Source organism: Peromyscus maniculatus, chromosome 4 (assembly GCF_049852395.1).
Source record: "Peromyscus maniculatus bairdii isolate BWxNUB_F1_BW_parent chromosome 4, HU_Pman_BW_mat_3.1, whole genome shotgun sequence".
Lineage (NCBI taxonomy): Eukaryota > Metazoa > Chordata > Mammalia > Rodentia > Cricetidae > Peromyscus > Peromyscus maniculatus.
In genome coordinates this window covers 37,666,824-37,694,209 of record NC_134855.1, presented here as the reverse complement: position 1 = coordinate 37,694,209, position 27,386 = coordinate 37,666,824, and the positions used below count along the sequence as shown (strand labels likewise).

General features: G+C 49.8%; 1 protein-coding gene across 11 annotated transcripts in view; it reads right to left on the bottom strand.

Moving 5' to 3' along the window:
* Positions 1-5,083: 5,083 nt before the first annotated feature.
* The window catches only part of Tanc1 (tetratricopeptide repeat, ankyrin repeat and coiled-coil containing 1), a 229,343-nt gene continuing 207,040 nt past the window's right edge, over positions 5,084-27,386 (bottom strand). For all 11 annotated transcript variants that reach the window (XM_016003138.3, XM_006984643.4, XM_076568508.1 and 8 more), the window contains 8 exons: positions 18,729-18,862; positions 17,216-17,339; positions 16,358-16,533; positions 14,301-14,433; positions 12,526-12,617; positions 10,488-10,634; positions 9,544-9,644; positions 5,084-8,972 (listed from right to left, as the gene is read on the bottom strand). In XM_016003138.3, coding sequence (XP_015858624.1) covers positions 7,517-8,972; positions 9,544-9,644; positions 10,488-10,634; positions 12,526-12,617; positions 14,301-14,433; positions 16,358-16,533; positions 17,216-17,339; positions 18,729-18,862 — 2,363 coding nt within the window. In that variant the 3' untranslated portion in view covers positions 5,084-7,516. The remainder of the gene's footprint in view (positions 8,973-9,543; positions 9,645-10,487; positions 10,635-12,525; positions 12,618-14,300; positions 14,434-16,357; positions 16,534-17,215; positions 17,340-18,728; positions 18,863-27,386) is intronic.

The following is a 27,386-nucleotide window of genomic DNA, read 5'->3' as shown; positions in this document are numbered from 1 at the left end:
TGGGACTCACAGGTTAGAGGCATTTCTGTTTTATAGTTTGTTCTCGTAAGCACAGTCATCTTAAACTTGTAAACATGTTCACCATCACAGAGCCTGGTTTCTTGTCTACTGTAGATTTGCCTTCATCTCAAATGTTTTTTTTTTAAGTCTGTTAATTTATGGTTTCGTTTTTTGGAGACTGACTTTTGCTCTGTTGTCTAGATTGGTCCTGCACTGGCCATGTGGCGGAGGTTGGTTAAAACTTGCAATTCTCCTGCTTCTGCCTCCCGAAAGCTGAAATGACAAGACTGTGTCATCAAACCCTGCCCCAGCCTCCTAAATTACCGATATCTCTGAGTGACCTAATCAAACTTCCGTTATTTTTTTCTTTCCATGGTTCGTTCACTTCAGACTGGTATTTCTGGCTTTTTAAGATAATTTTTAAGGTTTTGTTTAACTTGGGTGTGGTGGTAAGGCCTTGTCCCTTGCAGCAGGTGAATCTGTGAGCTGGAGGCTGGCTGGAGTGAGTTCTAGGCCAGGCAGGGTTACAGAGGGAGGGACCACCGTTTTCAAAAACAAAAAATGATTTGATTTGATTTCATGTGTTTAATTTTTTCCTGCACTTGTATATTTGCACCATATGAGTGCCTGGTACCTTAGGAAGTCAGAAGAAGAAATGAGACCCCAGGAACTAGAAACTGTTAAATTTCAAACCTGGGACCAAACGTGCCTATTTAATATATCAGAGCAGACCTGACCACCAGGTTCCCCCAGCATCCCTCAGTTACAGGGTACGGCTGGCAAACCCTAACCCCTACCCTGAACTCTCTGGCCCGGGGCCTGGGCTGCCCTTCGCCCAGAGGCTCTTCTCCATATAATCCAGACATTTTGGTTACCTGCCTTTTGGCCTCCTGGCCTCCTGGCTGCTGCACCCGGTTCCTCCCTCTCTTCCCCACTCACAGCTCAGGCTTGTCCTGTCTACTGGGGACCCTCCCAGATGTCCCTGCCCTTGACTATGCTCCCCCACATCTCTATAATAAACTTTCCCCTCCGCCATACCTACAAGTGGTCATGCCCTTTCTTTTTTATTTATTTATTTTCACTCAGAGCTAAGGCTGGTTTGGGACACTATGTAGATGTTATAGGCAGGGATTCAGGAATCTGATCCAGACTGGAAGCCAGTTTTAGAAAAGAGTGTGTTTGATGCCAAAGGTTTTCAGACTTTCTGGCACAGGTGAGTCATGGTGTTTTACCTCCAATTCAGGAGGACCCTGAAGTTCAAGGTCACCTTCAGCTATATGGCCTGTTACAGGCTAGCCTGGGACACTTGATAGCCTGTCTCATAATAAAACTAAACACAAAATCAACCAAGCAAACAAAAATAAATGTTAAGGAAAGCAATGGAGAATCGTATCATTCTAGAGGCTACAGGCACTGCCTGGCCTCCTAGAGGTCGGGCACCCCCTGCAGACACCACTGGGACTACTCACATGCAACCTGCAGGGATGGTATGCAGCTTCAGATGACATATATATACTCACATACAACCTGCAGGTATGGTATGCAGCTTCAGATGACATACATATACTCACATGCACCCTGCAGGGATGATATGCAGCTTCAGATGACATACATATAGCCATGCTTGTCTTATCCAGTGCGAATGTTTCAGACCTTGGCTGTCAGGCTTGGTCATACACGAGGATGTTAAGGATACAGTATCACTAGTTGGAAGTCAGCAGGGTTCATACTGAGTTGTAGGCTATCACTGGATGCATGCCCATTCCCTACTCATAAAAGCAGAAACAATTTGTTAGAGGCTCAAGCCATTAGCACTCAGTAGGCTAAGGCAGGTGGGTAAGTTCCCATGTATTTGCAACCAGCCTGTCTACCCCAAGAATGCCAGAGCAGCCTGCACCACAGAGTGAGACCTTGTCTCAAACAACATGAAAACACGAGGAACATACAAACTTATTAATGAATTTTTAAAAGCCTCGTAGCTCAGTGGAAAGGTGTTCCATCATTCATGGAGCACCACAGAAAAGACGAAAATAAAAACTTTTGTAAATGAGGGGCTGGAGAGGTGGCCCAGCAGTTAAGCATTCTTAGGCTGCTCTTCCAGGTGACTGGGGTTCAATTCCCAGAGCCCACATGTGACTCACAACCCTGTCACTCCAGGTCCTGGGAATCAAGCGCCCTCTTCTGGCCTTCACAAGTACCAGAAATACACATGGCAAACAGAATGAATTTATAAACAATGCTCATATAAATAACTATTTTGTGAATGAAAAGCACTGTGGACATTTAATCACAAGATTGTCCCAGGCTGCTGTGCATAAATAAAATACCACTTAGAAATTTTTAAAAATGCCTGACAGTGGTGGCACATGCCCTTAATCCCAGCACTTGTCGGCAAAGGCAGGTGGATCTCTGAGTTCCAGGCCAGTCAGGGCTACACAGAGAGACCCTGCCTCAAAAAAAAAAAAAAAAGAGAGAGAGAGAGAGAGAGAGAGAGAGAGAGAGAGAGAGAGAGAGAGAGAGAGAGAGAGAAACAACGTAAATACACCTTTTACTTTCTCCTGTTTCATAAACATATAATGCGTAAGTTCCTTTACAGAACACTGCCAGATCTAGCTGTCCTTTTTTTGTAACCACTGCTTTGGGACTTTTTAAACAGATACCAAACTGTATTTCTTTTGTTTCACAGGTAGACCCCTCCATCTTTTATTGCAGAAAGGAATATATTTTATTCTACACAATTTACAGTTTCATTGTGGGCAAAACGTGAAAATGAGTTCCACAAAGTGGTGCTTTAAATTGAAATCTATACAGAAATTATGCTATCATTTCCAATTGTTCTTTAACTTAGAAGGGAACCACCATTAAACCAAGTATCTCTGTATTGTTTGTTTTTATAAAGTAGGAGATTTGCTGGCTAGCTTTTCACTTAAAAGTTAACAATCACTGGAAGTCACTGGCTAGAAAAGGCAGTTTAAGTTATTTTTAAATGTGTGGGGATAGAGAAATGGCTTAGTGGTTAGGAGCATTGGCTGTTCCTCTAGAGGACCCAGGTTCAATTCCCAGCACCCATGTGGTGGCTCACAACTGTAACTTCCAGGGGATCCATGGCACCAGGCACGCAGGCAAAATACCCAGACACACAAAGTAAAATAGATGTGTTAAGATTTCTTATAAAGCAAAATACCTGAAAACTACTAATTTTCCAAGTGTTGGCTTTTTATCTAAACCGACTTTGCCAAACAACCCCCTCTTCAAGACATCCTCCGCCCACCCCCCGCCCCCACCCCGCTGGGACGCTGTGGCCCAGGGGTTGGTTCAGGAGGAGGTGGGAGCAGTGTCCAGTGCCCTCTGACCTGCAGCTTCCCCGGATTTCACTTCTTGCCTGGATAATGAGCATGTCTTGTCTTTATCAAGACTGAAATCAGAACAGCAACTCCGGCAGTCCTCACACACTGGCGGCTGTCCAGGGTGGTCCAGACGGGAGCTAGGCACTCCTCAGCACTCCCCTGGCCTTCCCGTCCCATTCTTCTGTGTTGGCCTGGAAACAGTGCTGAGGACTAGAAACAGTCAGGCTTCCGCAACATCAGGAACAAGGCAGGGACCTAAACTAGTTACTAAGCTTCAGATCCAAAGTCAGTCTTTCCGGGCAGGTGATGGCGGCCAGGGGAGAGAGTCCATCTTTTGGGAGGAGTCCCCACAGGTAGATCCCCTTGCTCAAGTAAGGCCCACACCCACGCACATAATACGCAGTGTGAACTGGATTTAATGGGCCAGTAAAAACAAAACCATGGAGCTGGGACAGTACATATTGATAGGGATATGGGGAGACTGGAGGAAGGAAATTGGGGCTATGGTCATATTTCCTTGTATGCATACATGAAATTCTCAAGAAAAGCATTTTTAAAAAGTATTTGTGTATAGCAGAGAATCATTAGGGATCATTTCATTCACATACACACACACACACCCCAGTCGTGTTTGGTTCTGTCCTAGGTCTCTGGGCCCTCCAGCCTCTGGGTCCTGGCCCTCCAGGCAGTGTCAGGGGTGGGTGGGCTCCTCGTGGCGTGGGTCTAAAGCTGGACCAACCAGTTGCTGGTTGTGTGCCACCTTTTCCCAACACCTATCGTAGGCAGGACAAACTGCAGGTCGAAGGTTTTGTGGCTGGGCTGGTGTCCCAATCCCTTCACTGGAAGTCTTGCCTGGTCACAGGAGATGGCCGGTTCAGGCTCTGTATCCCCCACGGCTAGGAGTCTTAGCTACTGTACTCAGATTGGTGCCTAGCCCGAGTGTCATCAGAGAGGCTTCAGCCAGCAACTGATGGAAACAGATACAAAGACCCACAGCCAAATAGTAGGCAGAGCTCAGAATCCTGTTGAAGAGGGGGAGGAAGATTGTAGGAGCCAGAGGGGTCAAGGACACCACAAGAAAACCCACAGAACCAACTGACCTGGGCTCGTGAGGGGTGGAGAGGAGGCTGGGGGAGGGACTGGGAGGAGAGGAAGGAGGGGGAACTGTGGTTGGGATGTAAAAAACAATCATCTTACATAGATATAAAAAGTACTACTTGGAAAAAAATAGAAATAAGCCAACAAGGATGAGGGAAATCTCAGAGTCCCCACCACTAGATGAAGAACTACAGACAATTAGTGGCTGCCGAGAGAAGAATTAATCTTCTCAAGGGGCAAGCCCCCAATAGGTTATCCAGTCCTAAATGCATGTCCATACAAGCAACAATAACTGGACTCAGTAGATTGTGTGTGTGTGTGTGTGTGTGTGTGTGTGCGCGTGTGCATGTGTAACGACGGAAGGGTCATGAGTGTGAGAGGGCATGGGGGTGACGGGGGGGGGGAGTTGGATGGGCACAGGAAGCTGTGGAAATATGAATACAGTATGCATATGGAAAAGTCTCAAAAAATTTTAAGTTAAAAATACATAAACAAATATTTCAAGTAAGAACCGTGTATCATGATACAACAAAAACAATCTCACTCTTGACTGCTCTGAAACAAGTCTGTGGGTGTGAAGACAGAAAGACCCTTTTAAGTGAAGAATAGTGCAAATGTGCTAAAAGAACCAGCCGTTCTTTATTTTTTTATGTGCACTGGTGTTTTGTCTGCATGTATGGCTGTGTGAGGGTGTCAGATCTTGGAGTTACAGACAGTTGTGAGCTGCCATGTGGGTGCTGGGAGTTGAAGCCGGGTCTTCTGGCCAAGCCATCTCTCCAGCCCCTGAGCTGTTCAGAGAGTTCTGCCCTCTAACGGAGCACAGGGCACTGCCAGTCCATGTTACAGATCACCTGCTGCCAGCCAGCCCATTAGTACACATTCCTGTTCCTCATGCTTCTTCCCTATTGACAGAAAAATCACCAATTATGATGCTAGAGGACTCTGGAATTTCTAGAAGCTTCTACTTTATTGTGGAATGAAGATGAAACGTGTTTGTTGCTATATTAAAAGTGTTTTTCAGGCTGGGCGGTGGTGGCGCACTCCTTTAATCCCAGCACTCGGGAGGCAGAGCTAGGCAGATCTCCGAGTTCGAGGCCAGCCTGGTCTACAGAGCGAGATCCAGGACAGGCATCAAAAGTACACAGAGAAACCCTGTCTTAACAAACAAAACCCAAAGTGTTTTTCACCCTTTAGGGTACCATTAAAACGAGGCAGGTAGCTGTTGAGGAGGTCTACTGTCTACTTAGCTCTATCAATGAATGCCAACCCACTTGTAGTAATGGTTTTTATTCCATATGGAGAAGTACAGTAGATGTGCAGAAACAAAACTACATAACCAAAGAGAGAGACTTTCACAAATATTAAAGAAAACAATAAATAGCCATAGGAATTAGAGCAGAGCTCAGAGAAAGCTCATACAAATGGCCTAGCTTTTGTACAAAGCACGCTACACACACAGGAACATATGCCGAAGGACACTGCAAGGTTCCTATTCGTACAAAACCTTAGTGATGTTCACATGAACATCATGGCTACTCCTTTTTAAAACATTCTGCAAATATAGAACTTCCTTCTCCCCAGGTCTGGAAAATACATTTCACATCTCAACATATAAAATACTCCCCCCCAATCTCTCTCACACCAGCATTTGAACATCCTCCAATAACACCATTTTTATATAAAAATACCATAAGCCAAGGTTCATCCGTGTACCTTATCTTTACAGATGAATAGCACCTCAGAGGTGTTCAGACAACGAGATAAAGTGCCGTTAGGAGTATCCTGTTAACATGCCACGAGAGCGCATTGTTCAGTGCAGTGACCAGCACGGATGGAGCTTACAGAGAACATGCAGATGGATGGCAGGGTTCTGTGGTTTGTCTTCAGAGTAACTTCTTCTGAGTTATATGTACAAGCCTGAATAAAACCGGGCTAGCTGTTTCTATATACAACATGTGACTGCGAGATAATGACGGCATGATGAAAACAACCAACCCCCCCAGACCTCCAGGGTCCTGTGTAAACTGTCCCTAGAGGACATCGGAGGCTTGTTTCCGGGACTTGCGCCACCGCTGTCCAGAGCGCCTTTGGAACCAGTTAGAGCTAAGCTGTCGGCATCACCAAGAGTGCTTGTCTTGGTACTTTTGCACAAAAGTATCTGACCCGGTTACCAACCAGAAGTCTAGATAGCCTTTCCCTTCTATCAGCAACGCCATGAAGCATGAATATATTAAAAAAAAAAAGGGCCGGGCGTTGGTGGCGCACGCCTTTAATCCCAGCACTCGGGAGGCAGAGGCAGGCGGATCTCTGTGAGTTCGAGGCCAGCCTGGGCTACCAAGTGAGCTCCAGGAAAGGCGCAAAGCTACACAGAGAAACCCTGTCTCGAAAAACCAAAAAAAAAAAAAAAAAAAAAAAAAGGGCTATAAAAATACTCTGCAAAAAAGACCATTAACATGGAAGTAAATGTGTGATCCCCTTTGAGTAACTGCCATGATGGGAATGATACTTGGGTGTGCTCGTATTTCAGTAACAGGAAAAAACCTGCTGTTTACAGTCACATTTATTATTATAGCTGGCCAGAAAGCACTCAGGTTGCAACGTTTATACATATGTAAGAACTGGGGTGTGACTAAAGGGATCTGTAACTTCTCGAACATTCCCCCATCTTTCCCAGAATACACTTCCAGGTATTATGTCGGGAATTAAAATCTTTTACCAGTGGGTGTTTCTTTCTTCTCTAAGTAAATGTGCTTTTGTGCACAGCAAACCAAACCTCTCCTAAGAGAACAGCATCAGGTGATATCTTCTTGGCAGCCTTTAAATTGACAGGTAGAAGCCGAGGGTAGTTTTTAATTCTGCTTAGCATTCCTGTTGGTGGGCGATTTCTAGCTATGCACTATAGTTTTACGCTACATTTTTAATATGTCAATGGCATCAGATCCACCCCAGAGGTGGAGAATATGGCTAAAATGTAATTCTTATTATGAAAAGAAAAAAAAAAAAAAAGACATTATTCGCTACCCAAGCCAAGAGACGGCACTCGATACTACCACATGCGGACAGCGTAAGGCTCACACATTTGACTCTATGAACGATCGCTTTGGTTTCGCTGAGGTGAGGTGGCTCCTGTGAGCTTCCGTGCCGACGTGAGGCGGCTGCTTCGAGATGCTTTCCTGGTACAGGTGAGGCACACCCTTAGTTTTCCGGCTGTCTTGACAGAGGGCTGGGATTTGGCACTTACTCTCCTCCGGCTCCTTCGCCTGTGCCCCGTTGGGGACACCCGTGCCCAGCGGGGAAACTGAGCAAGGTTTGGCTTGGCTACAGTAGCCTCCTGGCTTGAGAGTGGGCTTGTCGGGGTTGGGCTGCAGGCCAGCTGCAGTGGCTGTGTTTGTCAGAAGCCCCTCTGGCACCTGGCAGTGCCAGGAGCGACCCGGAGGATTGCTCTGCTGCTGAAACCTGGCGGTCTTGTCCATGATGCCCATGAAGGGAGTATGGCGGGGCCTGTGTTCAGTGGTGCCGCCCGGCACCTGGCTGGTGCCCTTGTCTTTGATTCGAGAGTCTGGGCCTTGGGCCTTGAATCCATCTGAAAAACTACTGCTTGAAGTCAAACTACTGGTGGAACTTGACATCTTGATGCTGCTAGACGGCGAGCCAGAAGAGCCCGAGCTGGCGAGGGAAGCGGGGTGTCGCACATCGCCGCCACCGCAGCTCGCCACCGCCGCCGCCGGTCCACCCTGGCTCGGAGGAGGAGCTACATCCACAGTCATGGAGGCATGAGCCAAGAGGCGCTCGGCGGCTTTGATTTTGCTTGGTAGAGGGTACGCAGTTCCGCTCTCACTGCGCTGCAGCTGGAGGTTCTGGCTGGGGCCCAGCCGATCCGCAAAGTGGCCACAACCAGTTCCTGCAGTGAAGGGACCCGTTCCCTCTAAATGCTGGTTTCTGCTCCCCGCAGGGGCCACGGATATTCTACCAGGCATCGGACTTGGGGGAGGGTTCTGGGAAGAGACTTGTATTTTTGCGCTGCTGTTTCTCATGCTCGATTGCCCAGAACCCAGATGTTGGCTGGTCTTCACTATCTGTGCCTGTTTGGTCGGCTGCATAACCAAGCCTGGCTGAGCTACAGTCTCTCTCAGGGACTTGCTGATTCCTGTCCTGCTCTGTGGTGACACTGGCCTGCCTTTGGACTGTAAGCCCTCTTGAAGGTTGCGGATATACGGGGAAGGGGCAGATGGCGGCAGCGGTGGCTGGGATCTGGGAGTTGGGGACATGGGTTCTTCCTGTGAAGACGTTTCTTCCTCTTCTGCCTCCTCGATGGGGAAGTGGTCCTTTACACTGGAGGCTGGCGCATCCTCTTCATTGTCCGAGTCATTGGACGGAGCTGGCAGGGGACCCTGCTGTTTTTGCTGCTGGCTCCTCTGGAGCTGTTTACACTCTTCCTCCACGCGGGCCAGAAGCCTCTTGATTTCTTGGTTGGTGGGACAGAGTTTCACGGCCTCCTGCAGGTCTGCCAGAGCTGCCAGGAACTGCCTTCATATGGAAGCAGAAGATGTGATTAGACGCCACATAGGAGCATGCTCAGGATGGAACCGTCCTTACGCTAGCCGTCCTCAAAGGGGAAAGAGCGAGGTTCAAGCACTGGCTGAGGTGGGGGAGTCCTGGTTGGCCCAGAGATGCGGGGCCAAGTCCAGTGCTGCCCTCCAGGGCTGCTTTGTGACTCCGCGCCCCTGATCTATCTGTACAGACCCGCAGACAGAGGGTGCCAGAATCCTGCTCATGTTATCTTCTTCGGACCTCATCATGTCCCCCCCTTCTAACTCAGAGGTCAGACATAACCCTCTTCCGCTCCCGTTCCACCCCGACTTGTCAGTCTCCCTGAAACCAGACCTCAGCAGGTGTTCTGTGCTGGGGTATGGTGGGGAAGACACCAGAATGCCAGGAAAACGAAAGGGTAGCCGCTAGTACCACCCACTACCGCGCTCTTGGAAGCTACTGGTCCCTGTTAAAAGGGATGGGGATTGTCTGAGTAACAACCCTGAGGAAGGAATACCCTCACACTCATCTAGGCTCCCGCAGTCACGTGGGTGACCCCAGACAGTACCTGCTGTTCCTTTTGGCTCTTGCCCGGGCATAAAAGGCTTCATAGGACTTGGGTTTCAATTCCAGAGCCTTCGAAGCAAATTCCTCTGCCAAGCCAAAGTCCTGGAGTCAACAGTTAAACACACGAGTCAGAGGTAGCGCCTAGAAAAGGGTCTGTCTCCTAGGAGCTCTGCTCTAAGGGCAACAGAGCACTGGGACCGGGGGAGGGGGGGGGCGTCTGGGGGTGCAGGGCAAGATGCATTTCCCCGTCTGCTTGTTTAAAGTTGGATAATCGGAGCATATGACTATTCTTAAGAATCCAGCACAGAAGCAGCAATTATGACTCAGGAGAGGGCAGGGGTAACAGGGCACAGAAGGCAGAGGGGGCAGGAGAGGGTCCAGGCCAGGAGCGGAGCAGTCTGTGGGTGTCTGTGTGCAGGGCTGCATCCTTCTGCTCTCTCATGTGGTGCGGCCCCCGGGGCAGGTGAGTTACACCGGTGGGAGTGGGGGGAGGGGAGGGGAGGATGCCGCCGTTCAAAACATCAGGAGGAAGAACTACAAAACATCTACTAGTAACAAACTACAAGTTAACCACTACTGGTCATCAATTGAGTGTTTACTAAACAGGTCCTCTGAGAAAACGGCCCCAGGGCAGGTTGACTGTGAGAGGCTGACTGTTGGACTTTTTCTTGATCATTCACAGCACTGGTGGCATTCCAGCCGGGGGAGAGGGGGCGCAGCTGGCATTTGCTGCTTTCACTGAAGCAAAGGAAGTTCAACGTCAGTGCATCCACCAGCATTTTGGGAGGTGGGCAGTGGCTGTGACCTGGACCTGTAAGAGGTCCCTGAGAGCCCCAGGTCCCCACAGCACCCCAGTCAGGTTGGCAGTCCCAAGACTGAGCCTAGGGGATGGCCGTCCCCTGCTGCTAACAAATGAACGGGGTGGGGATAACAACTCTGGCTTACGTTTGTTTTCCTCCGGCATCGAGACAGATTGAGATACAGGGAGACTCTCAGTTCATTGAACGGCCTCATGTCTTCTCCGAATCCTTCCCGAGGGAACTTCCTTAAGGCATACTGGTACCTCTGGGCCGCCTCCTTCATCTTCCCTTTCTAGGATTCAAAACCCACATAAAGTTAACCTTTCCCAGGGGTTCTCAGATGAACCACCGTGCTGAAGAACGTCATGTAAAATCATCAGGGCCCAGGAGAAGGATCCAGATGGGTAGGTGTCTTAGTAGGAACCAGGAGACAGACTAGTCTGAACATGATCAGGCCGCACCGACTTCACATGTAATCACCCAGCAAGGAGAAAGATGGCTGAACAAGAACAATGTTTGTAAACTGCGAAATCACGAACTCCCCATCCTTCACCCATCAAATTATCTTCTCGCATGTAATCTCTGTGTTATTTCAAGAACCATGTTTTGCTGAAATATATTTTAATTTCAAGTATAATAGAAACCTGATGAAAAAAAATGCTGTAGTTTCTAAGGCAGCTAGTGCCTCTCGGATAAACTGCAGCTTGCTGTAGAATAATAATAATGCTTCTTTTAGAAGCGCTGAAGAACTGACTTCAAAAACCGGAGCCCCAGCCCACCCCTCCCCAGGCTGAGGAAATCCATTTGCTCAGGCAGCCCACTGCACAGCAGGAGCGGCAGCCTGTTGGAAATGGCTTGATATTTCTGACATAATTACCTAGCAGAACCCCCATTAAAACCACTTCAAAGCCACAACAATATACACCCTGAACTCAATTTCCAACCGACTCCAAGCTGGGAACCCTGCTGGGTCATGCTGCATGCCTAGTTATTTGTTACTATGAAAAAAAAAAAAAAAACACAACAAAAAGGAAATAAATGAAAAACACAGCAGATGAAGCTGCCGAGCAGTGGAAAGGAAAACGTACTCACGATCTCGCCCCCCCCCCCCCCCCCCCGGAATCTTAATTCTACCTAATTACAGGTCTGGAAGGAGCAGTAACCTATGTAAAGGGCCTCCACACCTCCCAAGCCAGGCCGCGGCCACAGACACAGATTTACGCTTTTCCTGGGGCACAGCCACGCTGCCTCGTCTGTGCGTACAGATCAGCAGTGGCCGACCGGTCTGGAGAGACTGCAAAGCTGCATGCATTAACCAGAGCTACCCACCATGGATCTAAACGGGTAGCTCCTCCGGGAGAATTGAAAGTCAAGTTTATGAATCTGTAGGTTTTATTTCCATTTCTGAGGGAAACTGAGAAAAAAAAAAAAACCTATCTTTTGAGAAACTGAGAGCGTGTTACTTGGCCACATTCAATAAAAATATCACTAAAAACACTTAAAATCCCTAAATTTAGAGAATTAAGAACTGGAAAGTGAAAGGCCGGGGGTGAGAGGGGAACACTGGATGGTTCTTTTAATTTCCTTTTCAAATACACTGATGTACTTGGCACGTATTGTGTAGGCACACGCACACACCACAGGTGCACGTGGGAGTCAGAGGACAATGTGTAGGATTCCGTCCTCTCCTTCTGGGGGTGGGGGGGTGTCTAGGATGCCGAGGGGCTGCCAAGGTCGGCAGCCAACAACTAGCCACTGTGTCATCCTCCTCCTGTCCCCTGAAACATTCTCTTCTTCTACAAATGCTCCTTGGTGGCTTTTGCCATGTACCTCGTGACGAGGTCCAGTGCCATGCTTGGAAATTTGACAGGCGGGGAAGCCTAGGGACCTTCCCGTGGGACATGCCAGCCGACCTAGCAGTGGCTCAGACAGGAAGTCACAGCCAGCGCCGCGAGTATCACCAACAATTGTTCTCAACCACCAAGAGAAGTGCTCTCCCATTAAGAGTCTGCTGTTTGGAGATTAACAGGCTCCCGGGCGAGAGGTCAGGTGGGAAAGTTTTGGAACTTCCGTCCTTGCAAAGTTACACTCTCTGACAGAAGCATGGCTGCAGCATCCAACACCAAACTCAGGGGTGGTCCCAAGTCAACAACAGCAGCCCAGAAAGGGACGAAGCTTCTTACCTTGTACATCACATTTCCTTCCTCCATCAATTTCTGTAAAAGTATAATCAAAATATCAGGTTTGGATGTGGCCATCGCCCAAGCGGCATTTCCTGCAAAATAAACACGCAGTCAGAGGTGCTTCCTCGGCCCGGAGGAGGCAGGTTCCTTCTGCAGCCCGACGCTCGACAGGACCAGCTGCAGGAACTCGCTGCAAGGCAGTTCCCCGCAGCGGGACTCTAGCAAGCTGGTTTAAGCTTCTCAACTATTTTATGCCCCGGCAAGCCCTGTGGAGGAATCATCAGCGCCCACAAAAGCTATCTTATCGCTCCACTAACACTGGAAACAAAGGTGCTCACCTTCACCTGAGGAGGAGTCCAGAAAAGCAAGGAGGCCCTTAAGGGCACCCTCCTTGCGCCCTGCAGCACCCAGTACGGCAGGGGTGGGAAGCTGGTGTCCCCAAGGTCCCTGCACTCTGACCGCAGTCCACTCCGAGGTCCTAGCTTGGGTCCCCTGCCCGGTCCCTGTCCAGCTTCTCTTTTGGTCTGGCTCTAGCCTCATCTCTAGCCCGTCACACACATACAGCTCTGCCACGTACTATGACCTTGGGGGCCACGGAGCACCCCGTGTTTTGTGTTTGGTTTCAAGTACAAAGACGGCATCACCACTACCTACATACAGGATCAAGGTAAAAAGGGAAACCGGTCAAACACTGGGAAAAACCGTTTTCCATGCGGCCCCCCTGTACCCAGACCTGCTCATGGTCAAAGGGCCTGGGTAGCAAATCCAAACGGGCCCTGCGGTTCTTCCCTGCATACATGCCGAATTTACGTGAGGCTCTACTAGCCACATACGTGGGCCTCCACACAACCCTTGGCCAAGGCCACTCTCTCCTCAGTGTCTCCTTCACAGCGATTGTGTGCACCGGGGTCAGAACTTCGTGTCAAGCTTTCATGATAACTCTAGAACAGCAGCTTGTTCTACAGAACCATCCAGGGCATTCTGAGCTGCGCATGCTCAGCCCACCTGCAAGTGCAGCAGAGTCCGATCGCAGTGGTCTGAATGAGAACGGCTCTTATAGGCTCATATATTTGAATGGTTGGGCCCCAGCTGGTGGAACTGTTTGGGTAGGATCAGGAGGTGTGGTCTTGTGGGAGGAGGTGTGTCTCAGGGGTGAGCTTGGAGGCTTCAAAAGCCCACACCATTCCCAGTTATCTCTCTGTCTCATGCTACTGATGTCAGCTCTCAGCTACTGCTCTAGCGCCACGCCTGCCTGCTGCCATGCTCCCCGCCATGATGGTCACGGACTCCCCCTCTGAATTCTCTTCCTTGCTTAGTTGCCTTGGCCATGTTCTCATCACAGCAGTAAACAAGGAAGATGTTAACACTTCCTGGTGTGAGTGTCCCTCCCCCTTAGCCTCTGCTCTCTGCCTACCAGGAGAGGATGTTACATGCTAAAAGGGTATATAACCTCTGTATATAGCTTGTGTTCACACACAGAATAAAATGTAATTTTAAACGAGAAACTCAAAAGCAATTTCAGTTTACAGGATGACTGGGATTAAATGAGACATGAGACAGAGCAGAGCAGGAGGGAGGGGGGAGAGCACGAGCACGCACACACGCGCACACACACGCGCACACACACGCGCACACACACGCGCACACACACACACACACACACACACACACACACACACACACACACACACACGCTGCCAGCCGCCAGCAGGTAATCTTCAGTCCTTTCAGGAAAGGCCCCGCTGACCCGCTGACCCGGAGTGGGGTTCACTGACCTAGTTTGGCTCCCTTTCTAAGCAGTGTAACCACCACCGCAGTGTTTCGACATCCAATGGCTCTGTCCAGGGGGCGCATCCCACTGTGGTCCACGTGCTCGATCACGGCTCCCTTCTCCACCAGATACAGCACCTAGAGCAGCAGGGACAGCACAGGCCTGAGGAACAGTCCCTGGCAGGAGCGGTCACTGCGGGTGGGGTGGGGTGGGGGGGAGGCGTGGGTGTGTGTCAATGGACACCGCGGAAAGGGGCTACAGCCATGGCTAGACTCTCTCTGCTGTCAGTGACGAGGGAGGCAAGCCGACGGGTACAGACAGGTGTGAGCCCACGTACAGGATCTGTGTCTGACCCCACTTCAACGGCCACAGACAAGACTCACGGTCACCGTTTCACCTGCGACTAGCAGGGAGGCTGCTGCTGTGGCCTTTGGCATGCTCCAGACACAGACTCACACAGCGTGAGAGGACAAGCTGCAGATGTGAGCAGCCTGGAACCAGAGGGGCCAGAGTCAGTCACTTCAGGGTTTGAGAAAGGGGTGACACTGTCAGGACTGTGAAGTCGGGGTGTCTGAGGTCACCGCATCAAGGCTGGGGATGAGGAAACAGCTGTGTGTGCACTGACACGGGAAATGCCAAGAACAAAAACTACCTTGGCCACTCCAAATTTTCCACTTACTAGAAAAGAAACTTCTGTCCAGCTTAGATGGTTGTGTGTCTGCAACAGGACGTGTTTCCTACCAATAAATCCGCTGGGTGTTCAAAAGGACACTAGCAAAGTTACTGTCTAGAATATGAAAGAGCTACACCAACCATAAAACCAAACCAACACGTGGGTGAGGGACTTCTTCAATAGACATTTCTCCCAAGAGGAGACCCAGCAAGCACGTGAAATAGATGTTAAGTCCCTTGTTGTCAGAGAAATGAAAATCAAAGCCATGGTGTGGTATCAACCCACACTCACAGGGCTGTATTTTCTAAGAGTGGGGGAGGGTGATAACGATGACGTCAAGACGCTGGAGCCTCATGATGGAAATGCAAGCTCCCACTCGTGGACGGGAGTGGAGAGGGGCTGTGTGGTGGTGAGCCGTCCTTAGGGAGCTTTAAAAACAGAATTACTGCCAAGGATAGTGGCGTGCATATCTGCCGTCAGAGTATCTGGAAGGTAGAGTGGGGAGGGTCAGAAGTGCAAAGCCAACCTTGGCTACAGTGGGGAGCTGGAGGCCAGGCTGGGCTGTGTGAGATGTTATCTTTAAAAAACAAAGGATTACCCTATGACCTTGCAAGGGCATTTCTGAGCATGGAGCCATAAAGACTGAGAGGGGGGCCTTTAAGATATTTCTACTGATGCCTGAACGCATGAATAAAATTCTGGCCCCAGGTCACCGCCTTTCCACAGCACTACATGTGTCTGTCTCTCTGGCTCATCCTCTCATCAGATGCACAGGACTAAGAAAGCAGACTCCCAGATAGCTCAGCAATGCCCTGGTGCCTGCAGAGGTCTGGAATGCGCATGCTGACAGAGCATGGCATCTGCCCTGGAAGACATCTCCCAGTTCTCAGTTTCCAAATGAAAATTATAACTAGAAATAATTTAAAACAATTAGTATATTATGAACTAACTATTCCCTTAATTAATAATTTTTCTTAAGGGGAAGTGGTTTCTGAATGACTTATGTAGGAATTTTATTTATATGCATCACATGATAAAAATAAAGTTTTGAATTGGGCATCCATGTTCAACTCCATGTCTGCAGTACATGCAGTTGGTAGGGGTAGGACTTTCAGGCTTTAAAGAGCACATTAAAACCCTGACTAACAGTCTTGGGTTGGACTGCACGTAACAGAGTTATAGACAATTGAAAAGATCCCATATACCGTGTGTGCATGTGTGTGTGTGTGTGTGTGTGTGTGTGTGTGTGTGTGTGTGTGTACACAGAGGCCACAGTCTACAGATGGCTTCACAGAGCCTGTGCCTCAGAGCAAGCACCTCGCTACATCTGACCCATCCTGCACACGGGAAGGCGCCCACACCGGAAGTGAACATCCGTTAGTACCCACCGTCTCTGCGTCACCATAGAAGGCGGCCAGGTCCAAGGGAGTACGGCCATTTTTGTCCGTCTGATCTATCTCTGCTCCTTCTTCAACCAGGTACTGGACCACGGCCCTGTGACCCTTCAGACATGCCCAACTCAATGCTGACAGGCCCTCTTTGTCCAGGGAAGAAAGAGCAGCGCCTGAGAGAAGAGTCCATTTATAACTGGTTGGCAGAAATGAAGGTGTCCTAAAAGATACCTGGGTTTCCCAATCTCACTATCAGACTGTTGAAAAATGGACCCCAAAGAATGAGATTTTCCCCTAAGAATCTCATGCTGAGAGAAGGAAACCGCACCAGCCCGAGGGAGAACTTGTCTCCCACGAAGAACTCTCCCAGTTTTAACAACTTGCTAGACCACCTAACAGGACAAGATGGAAGCCCAGACAATGATGGGCCAGTGGCATGCGGGACCACACCTCAACCGAACTACTTAGATGTTCGTATCCTTGGCCCTTACATTAAACATTGATTTCACTTCAGGACCCCAAGACAGACTTGAGGAGGCTGCTGGACCTTTCCCAATGTGGCCACACCGAGTAGATTTCCTTTTTCTGCCTTTTACTTCTAATTTGGTTCTTTTAATTGGCTATCTTAGAACCTGAATAAACCTGGGCTGCTGAGGGTCCCACCATCTGGATGCCCGCCTGGGAGTGTATCAGCCTGAGCAGGTGTGATGGCCAGAGGGTCTCACCAAGGCTGAATGATAAGCCCCCAGGCTGCATCATGCCTTAGAAAAGCCACAGGACGAAAAGACTCATGGGGAAGCCCAAAGTACTAGTGGGTCTCTGCCAAAGCAGCCAGCGTACTGCAACACACCATACCTTTTGAGAGGAGGAACTCCACAGTGCTCAGGTGTCCTTCACAGGCAGCCACCATGAGAGGTGTCCGGCCCTGCTTGTCACTCAGGTTCACATCGCAGCCATGTTCCAAAAGCAATCTGACAATCTGAAAGAGGCACTGAGAATCAGTCCCCTGCTGCGCTTACAGCCTCAGTCTCTATACCCAGCCCGTTTCTCCATCCTTCCCACTCGATATGTGATATGTAGGGGCCAAACAATCTTTCTACTGTATTCCTTTCAGCAAAATCTTTTTCTCTATATTCTTTTAGTGTGCCCAGTTGTTATATGTACAAAATCACGCATACCAGGTAGAATTGGTAATGAGGCATGCCAGTCACAATTAGGTGATGGTAGGACAGTCACATTGAGAAAAGGCGGGGCTAACTCAGGATGGAAAGGGGCCGGCAGTTGCCATTAAGGTTCCAAACTGGTCCTGAAGACAAGGACAGTGCCCTCTGCATCTAGGGTTCTGAAGCAATAGATTTAACCAACTAATGGCATTCAATCTACGGACTGAATGCAAGTACCGTGCCATTATAAGGGACTTGAGTGTCCTTAGATTTGACATCTGTGGACAAACTGAAAGGGGACGAACTATAGTCACAAGAGAAGGGTCTAAGGCAGGAGAGCGACTCTGCACCCTCAGTTAACAAGCTTTGCCGAGATGTGGCACCAAGGGGTGGCTTGTCCTTCTCAGAGGGCAACTCTGAGCAAAGCTTCTCGAAGTGAATTCTCAGCATCAGCAATATGCTTTACACCATGCACACTAGTGAGGTTGGGGAGAAAAATCAGAAACACAGGCAGGAGTCGAATGCAGTCCTTGTGCTGGAGGAAGCCACTTTATCCACTGGGTCGGCCCAGGTTACCCAGGCACGTCACCTGCTTCAATGCCAGTGACGGAGTGGCATGTTCCCTCTGCTTTCACTTCGCGCACCAGCAAGTCCCCTCCCCCTTCCTTGTCAGTTAGGAGACGCTGAGGCAGGCAGAGGGTTAGTCACTGTATGAGTGGTCCTGAAGCTGTGTGTGTGTACAATGCAGGCGCAACCATGGCACCGAGTATGAGCCGAGATGTGGTCACTGTTTCACAACGAAGGCAGAAGCTGAGGGCCAGCGATGCCCTGCTGCTCCCTTGCATTAAAGATGGTGTAAGAATGGTTCTTCCAAGAAGCAGCCTGGCAGCTATAATTCAAATATGTTGTACGGACAGGCTACAAAGAACAACAGCAGCGGATATGCCACGGTGGATCTTGTAGCACTCTAATCCAATCCTCCTGGAGTTAAGGGAACTACTGTGTGTCTGTGGCGTGGCCAGTCTTCTGGCCAGCCCGTCCGCCTCGCTGACTCTACCTGTCCGTCATATTGGCCTCTGAGGAGCAGTCATGACGGTAGAGGGAGAAGCCAGGGATGGGACAGAGCCTCAAGGGTTACAAGTGCTCTCAGCAATGAATCCCAGCCCCACCCATTGTTCCTGAAGCATCTAGGGGCCCCCAGGTACCTGCCAATGCCCTTGGCGGGCTGCACAAAACAGAGGGGGGACCCCTCTCCTGTTGGCCCGAGACACAGCAGCTCCATGCTCCAGCAGCAGCTCGCAGACCTCCAGCTTTCCTCTCCCGGCAGCAGCAGTCAGGGCTGGGGGGAGGGGAAGAGGGGGGGCTGTCAGCGGGGAGGGGAGACGCAGAGCCAGGGCCTCGAGGGGCTCTGTGCGTGTGCTCTTTCCCTCCGAGTCTGGGTGGTCTATGACATCTGCCATCCACAGAGCACGGCAGCACTAGGCTAATGTCTGGGCCTGGGTCTCTGGAAATGGGCAACTTGTGATGCCCCTTGAATGCTTGTTCTGGGAAGCCGGCTGCCAAGCTGTGAGGAAGACTGAGCAGCTCTGGGGTGAGATCAACAGGGACAAAATTGGGCCTGCATGCCCTTGACAGTCTCAGGTAAGCTCTCCGTGGATGGCATCAGGGCCAGCCATCTCTGTGTGAGCTGTCCTACGTAGGTCTCCGGCTCAAGTCAAACTGTACTCCTAGAGCTATGAGGGTCAAGACACACCAGCTGGCCCCAGCATGCTTTGCTTAAACCCCAGACTCATTTTAAGTTTGGGGTTTGTTTTCTTCAACAAGAGATAATCAGAACACAGTATATCACAAACAGACTGGTGTTATACTCAGATCCAGCCTCTTAGCCTTCAGTTGGAGTCCGCTCAACGAAACCTAATTACAGAGGGGCTGGAGAGATGGCTCCGTGGTGAAGATCACTTTCTGCTCTTCCGGGAGACCCCAGTTCAGTCCCCAGCACCTATATTAAGCTGCTCACAAACACCTGTAACCCCAGCTCCAGAGGCCTCCATGGGCCCCCACATTCCTGTGGCACACATGCGCGCGCGTGTACACACACACATACACACACACACACACACACACACACACATACACGCACACACACAGGCACACGCGCGCGCGCACACACACACACATGGGCACGCGCACACGGACACATTAACAAAAATTAAAACCTTTTTTTCAATAAAAAGAATTACTGAGATAACGAAGAGTGCCCACCCTATCATTTGTGCATTGCTGGAATTTAAAAAACTCTTTAACAAATCAGATTTGATGTTATAAAACAAAAAGTATGGTGCTGGGGTGGATGCCAGTTTATCACAGACCAGTGCTATGCAGGGGGGGGCGGGGCACAGTACCAACGGGAACGGACACTCACGTGACTGACTGTGCCTCCACTCACCTACATCCTGGCTTCCGCTTTGTCACAGGAACTATGTCCAAGAGAGGGCAGCAGCAGGGGTCAGTGACAACCCAGGCCAAAATAACGACTTTTCAGTGGGACAAAGGGACAGCATGGCTCTGAGCCACACAGGATAGATGCTCCTCAGAAGGGAGCATCCTGCGGCCAGGAGCCATTCTCAAGCCTTCCTGGAAAACTCTGTTTTTAAATATATCCTCAATTTCCAGCCTCCAGAAGACAGAGTATTCCTGTTAACTAGGGAAGAGGTAGACTTCTCAGGCTACAAGAGCGGAAACAGAAGAAACCCTTCACAAAGGAGCAAGTCAATGCCAGCGACCATCTGAAAAGTGCCCATCCTCCTCAGCAGCTGATGTAACTGAGAAACGGATGTGGAATGAGGGGACACCTGTTCCTCATTGGTGGGAATGATGGCCGGAGACCATGGTTGGACAACAGGCCAGGTGAATGCACACTTGTATGGCAGCATTCTTCACACAGCCTCAAGCCAGATACCACACTGCCATCAACAGTGGGAAACACCGGCGATGACGTCACACAGTGGGAACTTGACACATCCGTGAAAATGCATACCCCACACCTAACACAACTCAACAACTCAACAGGCCAGTCTTACACAGTCAACCCACACCATAAGAGCTGCCTTGTAGAAGAGACCTCTGCCGCCTCAGGAGAGCTGGGCATGTGGTAATGAGAACCTCAGAAGCCTGTGCTCAGCAAGGCTGCTTTCCATACATGTGCCTGCCTACACCTCTCTCTTCAGACCCCTTGCATGTGGCTAGCTGACACTTGCTCCTCCTAGGGCCCTCCAGAAATCTACGCCATCAGGGTTGGCTCCTACACCTCTCCCCTCTGCTCACAACTCCTCCAGCTTCTCCTCAACATGGCTCTGGTGACTGAGGTTAACCACGAGACAGACAGACACACACACATACACACACACATATACATACACACACACAGATACACACACACATATACATACACACAGCAGACCAAACAGCTGGGCCTGACACCTGCTGATATTACTGGAGTTCCACCCCTAGCCTGTTCAAAAAGTATGGATGGAGTAAGGTAGGAACCACGGAGGGAGCAGATCACCAGGGAGACCTCATCTGGGCGGGGGTGGGTGGGGGGTGTTAGCATCTGAAGCGCAGGAAGACATCAAGAACACGCAGTACCCCATCGTTCCAGAAAGGCAAGCCAGTTCTCATTGTGTTTCTGGTCCTGAGCCCCTGAGGCATGAATGTGGACCTCACAGTCGGGGCACCGACCCTCCTCCAGCAGCTCCCTCATGGATGGCCCCGAGTCTCCAGCAGCTGGGGAGGGAGGTGAGGAGCACTCTGCAGGCCTGGCCCAATCAGGCCATTCCTGCTCACCGTCAAGTCCCTCCTCACTCCGTGACACACATCTGCTACCCACTCAGGAAGTAGGTCAGCACATTTCTCTAAGAAAATGTGTTCACGGGGCACAGTTCTGACGGACCCCAAGTCTCTTGGCTGTTTCTGCAGCAGACGGCACAGAAGGATCGAGTCAGGGGACCAGAGGAGGCAGCAGATTAGCAGCTGACACCAGCCTTTTCGGGCCTGACCGGGAGCACGCCTGGGCTAGCATCTGCTGCCTGGCAGGATGTTCTAAAATCCAAAGCAACTGTGCTTTTCTACATAGCCCAGCACATCCTAGCGGCTTGTCTTGGCCTCTGGGGTAGCGCGCTGCTCCAGGAAGTAGGATCCCTCTCCGCTCTCCAAGGGAGCGGTACAGCCTCAGTCCCTGGGAAAAATCAGAGCTGACACCAAGGCAGGAACTACAGACTCTAGCAGGAGGTACAGGGCCAGCACACAGAGCCTCTTGGACTGAGAGGGGTCCGGAATGGAGCGGAGGCACTCCAGAAATGCCGGGGTTTCAGGATGAGCTGGAAAATACTGCTAGAAGGTGTATTTTCTATGTTTGACCAAGATGGTTCCCTCACTTGTTCAGTGAAAATGGTCAAACCAGACAAGGAAGAGGGTGTGAAGAGCCCTAAGGGTCATCAGATGTTCAATTCGAATCTCACTGCTTAAAAACATCTTAAGTATTGAAGAACGGAGTCATAAACACAACATGCTCCACCCTATCTGTTATTACTAGATTTTAACACTGAGGCCACCAAAGCACACTGGTACGGGTGACAAGAGGAATAAGCCTGTGTCGTTGGAAAGTGAGGAGCCCCCATAGATTCACAGATTTGAATGCTTCGTCACCAGAGGGGAGCAGTATTTGAAGGGTTGTGTGTGGCCTTGCTGGAGGAAGTGAGTCACGGGCAGCGGGCTTTGAAATTTCCAAAAGCCCAAGTCAGGCCCGGGGGCTCCCTTCTCTTCCTGCTGCCTGTGCATCTGGACGGAAAACTCTAGGATACCCTGTCTGCCCACATGCTGCCATCCACCTTTCCTACCATGGCGATATGGACTAACCTCTGAATTGTAAACCAGCCCAAATTAAATGTTTTCCTTTATAAGAGTTGCCTTGGTCATGGTGTCTCTTCACAGCAACAGAACACTGACTAGGGCGATGCCAAAGGGCACCTACAGAATATTTCTTTAGTTTATCCCAGAAGTTATTACGTGTGTGTGTGTGTGTGTGTGTGTGTGTGTGTGTGTGTGTGTGTGTGTGTGTGTACAATCGTGCATGATACAAACAGGCTCCTGCCCCTGAGGAGGAGGAGACATTCAAACTTATACATAAACATGGACCAAAAGATAAGCACCAAGTCACATTTATGCCGCAATGCACGGTGGTAAAGGTAAAGAAAGCATCTCACACTCACAGAGCCAGCTGCCGAGGTGGTCCAAACTAGAAGATGAGCGTCTAAGCCAGTGCCCACCTTGCTGCAGGGAATCCCCAATACAGTCTGTTCCTGCCACAAGGATGGTGGTGGTGATGTTCATGACGGCCAAGGGATTGTGGGGGGGGGGGCTGGGGTACTCTGCACTGTAGAAGACCAGAACATGCCACACCCAGATCTGCCTCTGGCAGAAAAGCTATATTGATTGTTTTGAGAAACTCAGATACCTGAAGGAGCTCTGGGCACAAAGGAGCTGCCCTCTTTTGTGTGGGAACTGGCAGCTCTATGGGAATTCTCCCGACAGGTATCTTCTCTGCCCGGGGAGAGTGAGACAGAATCTGGAGAAGCAGCCACGCAAACCTCACACCTGCTGGCCTTGTCCATGTAGCCTGTGCACCCCTTGGCCTGTGCAGAAGGCTGAGTCAGAAGCCAGAGTCTCAACTGCCTCTGTGAGCTGTGAGCACTTCTCTGTCCTGTACACGTGGGCTTCACAGGGTATGGCGCTCTGGTGTGCTCTGCTCCTGTTACCACATCTGTTGTTACAGGGGTCTGGCCCCACCCTAGGGGGTATGAAGGGTGTAAAAATTCTACCGTTTTCTTCTATAATATACACCATCTGAACTGATCTGAACAGAATCTCTGCAAGTGGACCGTGAAGGATCCTGGTGCCAGCTGCTGCTCTGGAATTTTCCTTCACTCAGGGACCCTCCTCCTCCTTCCCTGGCTGTACCAACTAGGAGGAGAAAGGGATCAAAAGGCACATGGGGACGCACACATGTGTTTGCACACAGAGACACAGGACTCAGTGGAAAGAAGTGAGCCCAGCCTTGCGTTGGATGAGACCTGAGCGGTCTGCCTACTAAAGGCTGCCTTCTTTCATTTTGTGGAGAAGTTTCATCCCTGTGAGAAACAGGACCTTTAAATCACGATTTATGTTGCAGCTGCTACTGATGTCTTTCAACAGTAACACATCAGACAGCCCTGAGCTAAAAATAGGATCTGTGTGTTTCACCAGCTGGCAGAGAAGCCGGAAGCCGGAGCAGCTGACAGGCTGACATGCGTGCCCTGCCAGGCCTGGCGACAGGGTTGGACTCCACCTTCTTTCCCCACAGCCCGATCTGCTGTGTGCTTGTGACTTCAGTTCTTCAAGGGGGCAGGGGGGGGCGGGGATTAGGAACCTGTCAACACAGGTCCGCTTTGCTCAGGCTCAAACCAGATCAGGTTCTCTACAGGAATCCTAAGGAGACACTACTGATGACAGACAACAGGACACGGCTTTCCTCTTCTACCCAGAGAGTATTTTTAGCTTCCTCACACAAACTCCCCAGGCGAGGATGCATCTCAAGTTTCAGCAGCCTCAAGGACTTCAGGATACCACATTCCCATATTCGGAAGCATGGAGGGTACCGCAAACAAACGCCAAACAAGCTCTGCTCAGGAATTCCAACCATCCTGCTGAGACAGCCAACCTCGGCCCCAGCTCTAAAGAGGGTCAGTGAACTCGCTGGACCAGACAAGAAAGGAGAGGAGGCAGGGGCATGAAAGACGAGAGACCAGGGTGGGAGAGGAGGGCACTGATGCTTTCTCTTCCGCCAACAAAACACAAAGACACCTGACAGGGAAGCCCCCGGTCTGGGGGAGCACACAGCACCGGAGCTCGCCAGACACAAGCGCTTTTTTTACTTGGCAAGATATCATCTGTGTGATTCCATTGTGGAAAAAAGCACATTCCCTACCCTGACGATCTTGAATAATTTCACCTCAGCAGCGCTGTCTTCTGAGCATGAGTAGACTCGTCATGGCAGATGTTCATTTTAAGAAAAACCTGACTGACACTCCCCCGTCTGAGCTTACTGAAAACATCCCTGAGAAACACTTCCTTGCACCATAAAATGGATCATTTGGCAGAATCTTTTGCATACTGAAGTTCTCCGGGCAAAGATTTAATTTTAATGAAAAGAAACCACTCGTAACTGTCAACTTGCTGGGAACAGAGTCATTGCATCCACAGGGCTGTTTATAAAATGTTACAACAGACCTGTCACTCAAACACACAAGGGTGTGTCACTGACCTGGTCCAAGGTGGCTCAGCTTGAAGATCAAGTCAGGGATGCTCGCTCCCCTCCTCTGCTTCTTAGACCTGACCTGGAGACTTGGAGAGAAGGTGACAGAGACCACAGCTCCGTACCAGACGACCATCTTCCACACACTGCATGTGGAGAATCCAAACTGACCTTCATAGCCAGCCATGGCTCTTAAGCAAGAGTCTGCCTCTGCTCTACACACTTCCCCCGGCTCCAAGGTCATCAAAAGCAGAACAGCTCAGCTTTGTTTATATGTGTGTGTTCACGTGTACAATTTATTTCCATGTGATACTGGCCTTTCCCGGTTTTGTAAAAATTAAAAACAACGGAAGTACCAATGCTAAAAGTAAGCAGCCCGGTTCTCAGAGAAGTCACCTCACTGTGGCTGAGGGAGAAACCAGGAGATGTGACAGGGATGGTGACGCCTGGCCCTTAGCCAGGCACAGTGGCCACACAGCATGCACAGTAAAGCACAGGGCAAAGCAAAGGCTGTAAGAAGGGTTGGAGATTTCTCTGCTATTTTATCAACAGTAGCGCTTCTCAACCTTCCTAGTGCTGCGACCCTTTGACACACTTCCGCATGCCGTGGTGACCCCAACCGTAAAATTATTCTGTTGCTACTTCATAGTTACAACTTTGCTACTGTTATGAATCGTAATGTAAATATCTGTGTTTCCCGGTGGTCTTAGGAGACCCCTGTGAAAGCATGGCATGATACCAAGGGTTGTGACCCACAGATTGAGAACGACCAATCTAAAAGGTAAACTGAAACTAGAAATTACCCTCGTGCGTGCGTGCGTGCGCGTGCGCGTGTGCGTGTGTGTAGGGGAGGGGATGCCCTCCTACCCAGTCGGGGCTATCACTCGGGTATTTCAGGAAGGTCCCTGAAAGTGGTGCCTTCACCCAAAGGCAAGGCAACATGTCTTTGCAATTGTCCCAGAACAGGGCTACGACTTTCCTAGTTCATTTCTTAGGCATTTTTGTCCATCCTTGAGGGAGGCCAGGGTTCTCACTAGACACAAAACAGACTCTCCAAGATATATAAATTCATCTCTACAAAGCTGGGGCTCATATCTCAGCTCATCTTCACCAACTTAAAGGATGAAATGAAAACAAAGATTAAAACAAACAAACAAAAAAATCCTGCGCTTGCATCATAAGCCAGTGCTCTAGGCCCTGGGGAGGGAAGCACGTCCCCAGCACAGCCCCAAGAGGTCCCTCCAGGGAGCGCTCTGCCCTTGCCCTTATGAATGCAGCCAGTGCTTCCCCAAGCTTCCTCACTGAACAGGCTGATGCTGCTCACAACACACACACAAATAAAAGTAAGTGAACAAATTCTTAAGAAAGCAGCTTAGTGTCTCTTCTGCATTTTGATTTTCCAAGTCTTCCATAATCCACAGCCATTTGTAGGAGCAAGAATTATAGTGAGGGCCGCTCATCTGGTGGGCTAGGGGAAATGAGACTGTGGACCAGTGAAGGTTGTGTCTCAAGACTAACAACTGAGTACATGGAAGTTTTAGTTTTATTAGCCACCGCCCCCCATGTGTGCAAGTGTGTACACATGTGCGGATATACGTGGAGGCTAAGAGGTCAACATCAAATGTATTGGCCTCTACTGTTCTCACTTTTTGAGACAGAGCCTCTCAGTGAACCAGGAGCTCAGAGGCTAACAGATATTCGAGAGCTATATATGCATATTACTAAGGTATAGATTAATATATATATACATACACACACACACACACACACACACACACACACACACACACTGAATTTCTTCCCTCCAGTCCCACTAACCATTTTAATGACACACTATACCATGTGTGAAGAGCTTTCTATGCAACGCTTCATGGCTTTGCATATCCATGAATCCATTTCATACTCAACAACTCCTGGGGGGCAAGTGCTAGTCTTGTCTATTGCCAATGAGAAAGAAAGGCCCAGAAAAGTTCACTGTCTTGCCCAAGGCCATGCAGAAAGTGGAAGCCTGGTTGCCATCTGAGTTCCTGACTCCTCCTCTGTTGCCTCTGGGAAGGCAGCTCTAAAGACACTGAATTCACCAAACAACTTCTTGTGGGCGTCTTGAAGGAAAAGACCGCAACAACAGTTCTGCACTCCTTAAGGGCTGCCCGCTTCCTCCCATGGACGAGAAGAACAGTCTGCCATGGCTGTGTTCCCGTTTCACTCTGGCCACGGGGCTCCTGAGGCCAGGAGGGCAGTGCATCTTAGGGCACTCTGGTACCAGTGCGCAGCGTGCCCATCCAAGCTGTTACCTGGATCTGAGTGAGTCCTGCCTCCCTTTGGCCCTATTCTGATATTATTCCAAATAGGCCTTGGGAATAATGTGTGCTATAAAAAACATAAATTTAACCTAAACACAATTTCCAAAAGTACAGATGACACTAATCCTATTTCATATGTGCTTTGCTCCTCTAAAAATCGGTCTGAGGACCAGAGCTTTGAACAGCTGTCACTCCTAAAGCATGCTGAGAAT